At 46.2% G+C, this 6,630-nt stretch overlaps 1 protein-coding gene across 1 annotated transcript in view; it reads right to left on the bottom strand.

Moving 5' to 3' along the window:
* LOC123056752 (tau-cadinol synthase-like) overlaps positions 1–1,626 on the bottom strand; it is a 6,059-nt gene extending 4,433 nt beyond the window's left edge. The window contains exons 1-2 of the mRNA XM_044480036.1: positions 1,339–1,626; positions 76–337 (exon numbers count right to left, since the gene is read on the bottom strand). Of these exons, the coding sequence (XP_044335971.1) occupies positions 76–337; positions 1,339–1,626 (550 nt within the window). The remainder of the gene's footprint in view (positions 1–75; positions 338–1,338) is intronic.
* Between the last annotated feature and the right edge of the window lie 5,004 nt (positions 1,627–6,630).

Genomic DNA, 6,630 nt, shown 5'->3' with positions numbered 1-6,630 from the left:
GCCAATTGTTAATCTACATCCTCTAAATGTCATGGGCGTCATCCAATGCTATGATAAATAGATACAGTTAGATACCTGGAGAAACCCAATGGCCATGCTCCCTAAGCAAGCGAAACCCTAGAGCAACTTCACTGAGGCTTGAGCTACTAAAAAATTCACTCTCCAAGATCTGGCTTAGAATAGTGTCGATCTGCTCTTTAAAGTGGTAATCTATTCCAAGATGTTGGAGTGTATCCAGTAAGCAAATTTGCGTTGCCATATTGTTACAAGACTTAAACATCATGCATACATGTTCCTTCAGTTCATTAGCTCTCACCAACATCCATTCCTCAGACTTCTGCAATTGATTGCTTAAGTTAACAAAAAAATGGATGCAATACATAGATCCATAATCAAGTTATCCAGTTTGTATCCAAATAGTGGTGGATATTTCCCACCAAAACTGCATAAATGTACTCATGTTACAAATGAATAAGACTCATAGCCATTTTTGTTTGATCACCATATGGTGTTAATGTGAGAATAATAGAAGCATGTAAATAAAATGTTTTTCTTTCTGTTATAAGAATACAAATTGTGTAATATTTTTGCAAAAACACAAGGGAAATATTTGTATGTCACTATGCACACACGATTATGGGAGTAATATTGCTAATGTTGTTATTTTTCACTAGCTATCATTTTCCTCCGGAGTAGCCCCTAAATAAATTTAGCTAGTGACATCATGTCCCGATTGATTCTTAACAAAGGTGAGCCACGTTATCAGTATGATGTTTTTTTCTTACCTTTTCACACTAGCCTTTTTTCCTCAAAAAAACGGAGCACTTTTATCATATTCTTCGTGCACATCAATTTTTTTTGTTATGGGACAAGGTATCATCTAGTTATTGCGAAAGCAAGTACATTCTAATAATGTATAAATGTTGTTGTTTTGAAGAAAAAAAAGTTTTTTGGCACATGGTGTGTCATGTTCCTAGGATTAACCAAAATTAATAATACGAAACGGAGCCAAAGTTCCAATTTGATTGGTAAGATGCCAGTGGGTATACTCCGTTTATTTCACAGTACAGTGCATATTAGATTTATTTTAAGTCAAAGTCTGGTGAAGTTTCAGCATGTATGCATTCAAAAAAATCAAAATAAATACAATATGAAAATATACTGAATGATAATTCTAATGATATTTATTTGGTATTATGGATGTTGCCTTTATTTATAAACTTAGTCAAACTTCACAATATTTAACTTCGAAAAAAATAATATATGCATTGTATTTTGAAATGGAGGGGGTTTGATTTAATAGCCTTGCTAGCTTGGTTTTCAACTTTTGATGTATACCTGCAGTGGTTCTGGCTCATATCCAGTAAAGAAGTCGCTCCACGGTGAGGGTTCAAAGCCGGACTGCTTTTCAGGAACGGCGGCAGCAGCCAGTGGCGAGGCCACAGACCGACGACCCTGTACAGCTGACCGGGCTCCGCCGGCGAAGCCTCCGTCAATTTTCATACAGCACGATGGTTTAGCCATTAGTTTTCTTGGGCTTTTGGTCGCTAAGACAAAAGTTGCCTGACCTTGCCCAGACTTCATGCACACTCTGGCGCCGCCACTGGCAGCAACGGCGGATGCCATGAGAGCTTACGAGTGTCGCGTGTTGTTCTTCTTCAGGAAAAAGCTAGCGAGCTCGCTATAGTTAGCTTTGGGGAGGTATGAGAATGCATGCGTATGAGAGGCCTTTATACCCAAGGCCAGCCCCAGCCCGGGTCATTGGAATATTCATGCATAGCCGCCACCATGCATGCATCTTCTATTCTTCTAATAATTAGCAGCCGGAGTGCCGCCACTATGTATAGCCGCCACATTGTCAGGGTCACCTAAGCAAGTGCAGAGTTGGTCAAAACCCGGTGCTAAGTCGAGTGCTAACACAAAATTCGTTGGAGTCGACTATTCAACAAGCACCGGTTCTAGAGTAGCGTTGACTCCTATATATACCTGCATAGATGCGCCAATCGCCCGCGATAGCTTAGAAGCAGCTTAAGATGAGAATCTCACAGTTGGAAAAGTCGATGTGGGTTCTGACGTGTGAGGCCTACACTGCAGCGGTTTTGGATTTGTGAACTTTATCCAACGATACGCACGCTCTTAGACCTCCTACAAGTGTATCACATGAATTATCATGTCTACCAACTAAGCAATTTAGATGAAGTGACATACAATTAAATGGAGAAAGCAAGAGGGATGGGTACCATGATATGATACCGTGTCGTATTGCATGTTGTGCTATTCTGTGCCATGCATAAATATAAATGAGGTCGTCTATAATACCACCTTCAGATACTATGCACTATGAAGGTAATATCATATACATGATGCTAGTATATGACACTCCCACTACGAGCAGCCTTAGATCTCAACATTTTAGGTTCACGCATCGACAATAAAGATATGGTGCCAAAATTGGTTACCCCGTGACGAATTAATGAGACCACTTGTATGCCTCACCAATTCAGCTCCTCAACTAGCTGACGATCTGATAGATGAAACTTCAGCTCAATGGAGAGAGGGACTAATCCGTGATACTTCCTTGCCATTGGACGGGGATGCCATTCTGATAACTACGTTATGTACATGGCTTCAGAACTTTTGGTCTTGGAAGTTGGAGAGGACAGGAGTGTTCTCAGTAAGATCGCACATATCCCATGTTAGTGGCTACAAAGTTCAGAAGTGAAAGTTAGCTTGAGGGAAATATGGAGTCCTTCAAACCATGCAGTAGAGGAGAAGGGATGGACTATATGGTGACGCCGCCGCACCCACCGCCCGGAATCGCCTCTCCTCCTCGAGTCTTCTGCGCCGCCGTCGCAAGGCAATTTCCCCGAGCACCGAGTGATGTCTGATGTGTGCTTGCTGTGTGCTTGATGTATGCTTGCCTGCTTGCTGGATTCTTGCTTGGCTGTGCTTGCTGGCGTCCGTACTACTAGTACACCGAGAGAAATAGCTGCACAAAGGAGGCTATCACTTCTATCTATTGCTGCTTGTTGATGTTTGTTGGATAAAATTACTTGCTGATGTTGCTGCTTGTTGATGTATTTTCTATTTTGTGTACACCATGAGGAGTTGAGGACCTGGATCATTCAAGACAAAAGAAAAGAGGCTTGGAGGCAATCACGCAACTAATGGAGTCGAGGACATTTTGTTATGTTGGTTTTTATTATAGTTTTGCTAAAGCACATCTAAATGTGCAATAAGTATTGCACATCTAAGTCCTATGTCATTGATCTTATGTTGAGATTCGTGTGGATATTTCTTTTCTTTTATTAATTATTTATATATATTCGACGTATCGCATATTGTTGTTCTAGAAATTGCCGTATCCCGTATCGCCGTACTTGTATCGCCGTATCGGTGCAACGTAGGATATTAGCTATCTTGAGGTTGGAAATGCAAGCATCCTTCTAAACATGATGTAAACAAGATGCTATCTTTGGGTTGGAAATGCAAGCATCCAAAATTAACAACAATATTTCTAAAAACTGGGAACAATCTTGAAATCCTGAGATAAGATTGAAACATAAGCAACACCATAGAATGAAACATAAGCATTGGGTGCTGGCCTGGCACCTCCAAGCCTAGTATGGCTCCACGAGTCGGGGCATGGGTAGCTCGTAGCGCAAAACAGGTGACCCTGGCATTATCCAGCCGCTCTGGTCATGATTTTGCCAAACCGCGCCGGTCCCTCAACCCTCTGAGTCTGATCGGCTTCACCACAGTGTCCTGCGCCGGTCCTTGGCCACAACAAACACGGACACCCACTGTCGCAAGAATGCTAAGTCCTCACGGCTAGGCCTCAAGGCGTCGGAGCAGTTGCAGTTGAGCAAGAGGTCGTTGCAGGCAAAACCCTCCGTCTCACAGCTCCTCCAACAACTCTGACCCCCTCCCCCCTCGGAACCCGGTGACTGCGCATATTTCAGCACATACTACCGTCGCTCTGGAGATGACAAGGGGAAGGGCACGAAGCATTGATGTTTGACTTGCGTATATCTATCTAGTCCTAGATCGTACTCATATGAACTTGTTAGCGTATCCTAGTGTTACGTATGAACTTGTTGTGTGATTATAACTTCAGTTTAGCTACATGACAGTCGCCTGAAAACCTAATTGGGTCAGCCGATTTTGTGGAGAAGAAAGCAACAACGACATTGCATCAAGGCAGTTTGATCTCGTCTAGGGGCAAGGAGCCACCTTGTCTTAGAGCATCTCCAGCCTTTCGCCCGGGGCTAGAAAAAAGCGCCGCTTGGGGGCGTGCCGGTGATATTTTCGGCGTGGGGGATGATCGAGTTCCCAGCCGCCGCCCCCAGATCGCCCCCAGACGCCCTTTTTAAAATATTTTTAAAGACAGAATCGGCCAAAATTCGACAAACACCACATAGATTCAGCGATATTTAGGCGTTTCACAGTTTTTTTGCATATTGAAAACATATAATCTACTAAAGGAAGAAAAAACAGCTATTGCCGCGCCTACAGGCCGAAGAGCTTGTTGGAGACGTCGTAGTCGCCATCATCGTCTTCCTTCTTCTCCTTCTTCACTCCGCGGCCGTCCCTGCTAGACCCCTGCCCGGGGTCGCCCGGGCGGACTGGTTTGGCCAGCGGTGGCGCGTCGTCATCGCTATCCTCAAGGACGATGACGCCTCCCTCGTCGCGGCCACGACGGTGAGCGGCGATATCCTCTAGGACGTGGCGCTGACGCTCCATCTCCAGTTGGGCCCAATCCTCACGCATCCACTTCATGGCGGCCTCTTCGTCGAGCTCGTCATCATGCTCGCTCTTCACGGCGGCAAGCCTCGGCTCCGTCTTCGGCTTGACGAGGCGGGTAGGAGCCGAGGAGGAGGCACGGCCGCCCTCATTGATGACGAGGGCAGCGCCGCGGGTGCGCCGCCCGAGTGGCGTTTCCACGGGCTCTGCCTTGACGTTGACAAGCGCCGGTGACCCGGAGGAGGAGGAGGAGGAGGAGGCGCCCAGCATGCGCCTCGGCGGCCATGGGCCGCCGCTCCAACGGGGGGCGGGGCCGGGGCCGCCGGGTACTGGAGCGGCGGATCGTTGCTGCCCTCGAGGTACTCGAGGACGGCGTGGATCGTGCGGCCGGGGATGCCCCACCATGAAGGAAATATGCCCTAGAGGCAATAATAAAGTTATTATTTATTTCCTTATATCATGATAAATGTTTATTATTCATGCTAGAATTGTATTAACCGGAAACATAATACATGTGTGAATACATAGACAAAAACAGATAGTCACTAGTATGCCTCTACTTGACTAGCTCGTTAATCAAAGATGGTTATGTTTCCTAACCATAGACATGAGTAGTCATTTGATTAACGGGATCACATCATTAGGAGAATGATGTGATTAACTTGACCCATTCCGTTGGCTTAGCACTTGATCGTTTAGTTTGTTGCTATTTCTTTCTTCATAACTTATACATGTTCCTATGGCTATGAGATTATGCAACTCCCGTTTACCGGAGGAACACTTTGTGTGCTACCAAACGTCACAACGTAACTGGGTGATTATAAAGGTGCTCTACAGGTGTCTCCGAAGGTACTTGTTGGGTTGGCGTATTTCGAGATTAGGATTTGTCACTCCGATTGTCGGGAGGTATCTCTGGGCCCTCTCGGTAATGCACATCACTCAAGCCTTGCAAGCATTGCAACTAATAAGTTAGTTGCAGGATGATGTATTACAGAACGAGTAAAGAGACTTGCCGGTAACGAGATTGAACTATGTATTGAGATACCGACGATCGAATCTCGGGCAAGTAACATACCGATGACAAAGGGAACAAGGTATATTGTTATGCGGTCTGACCGATAAAGATCTTCATAGAATATGTAGGAGCCAATATGAGCATCCAAGTTCCGCTATTGGTTATTGACCGGAGAAGTGTCTCGGTCATGTCTACATAGTTCTCGAACCCGTAGGGTCCGCACGCTTAAAGTTCGGTCACGATCGTAATTAGGGTTTTTGTGTTTTGATGTACCGAAGGTTGTTCGGAGTCCCGAATGTGATCACGGACATGAAGAGGAGTCTCGAAATGGTTGAGACATAAAGATTGATATATTGGAAGCCTATATTTGGATATCGGAAACGTTCCGGGTGAAATCGGGATTTTACCGAAGTACCGGGGGTTACCGGAACCCCCCCCCCCCCGGGGGGGGGGGGTTATTGGGCCTACATGGGCCATAAGGGAGAAGAGGAGGGCAGGCCGCGCGCCCCCTCCCCCCCTAGTCTGAATAGGACAAGGAAGGGGGGGCGGCGCCCCCCTTTCCTCTTTCTCCCTTCCTCCTTCCTTTTCCAACAAGGCAAGAGGGGGGAGTCCTACTCCCAGTTGGAGTAGGACTCCTCCAGGCGCACCCATAGGGCCGGTCGCACCTCCCCCTCTCCCTCCTTTATATACTGAGGCAAGGGGGCACCCCATGGCACACAAGTTGATCCTCGTGATCGTTCCTTAGCCGCGTGCGGTGCCCCCTTCCACCATATTCCACCTCGGTCATATCATAGCGGTTCTTAGGCGACGCCCTGCATCGGTAGAACATCATCACCATCATCACGCCGTCGTGCTGACGAAACTCTCCCAAA

The sequence above is a fragment of the Triticum aestivum genome, chromosome 3A (genome assembly GCF_018294505.1).
Source record: "Triticum aestivum cultivar Chinese Spring chromosome 3A, IWGSC CS RefSeq v2.1, whole genome shotgun sequence".
NCBI classification, from domain to species: Eukaryota; Viridiplantae; Streptophyta; class Magnoliopsida; order Poales; family Poaceae; genus Triticum; species Triticum aestivum.
This window is presented reverse-complemented; position numbering and strand designations above follow the sequence as displayed.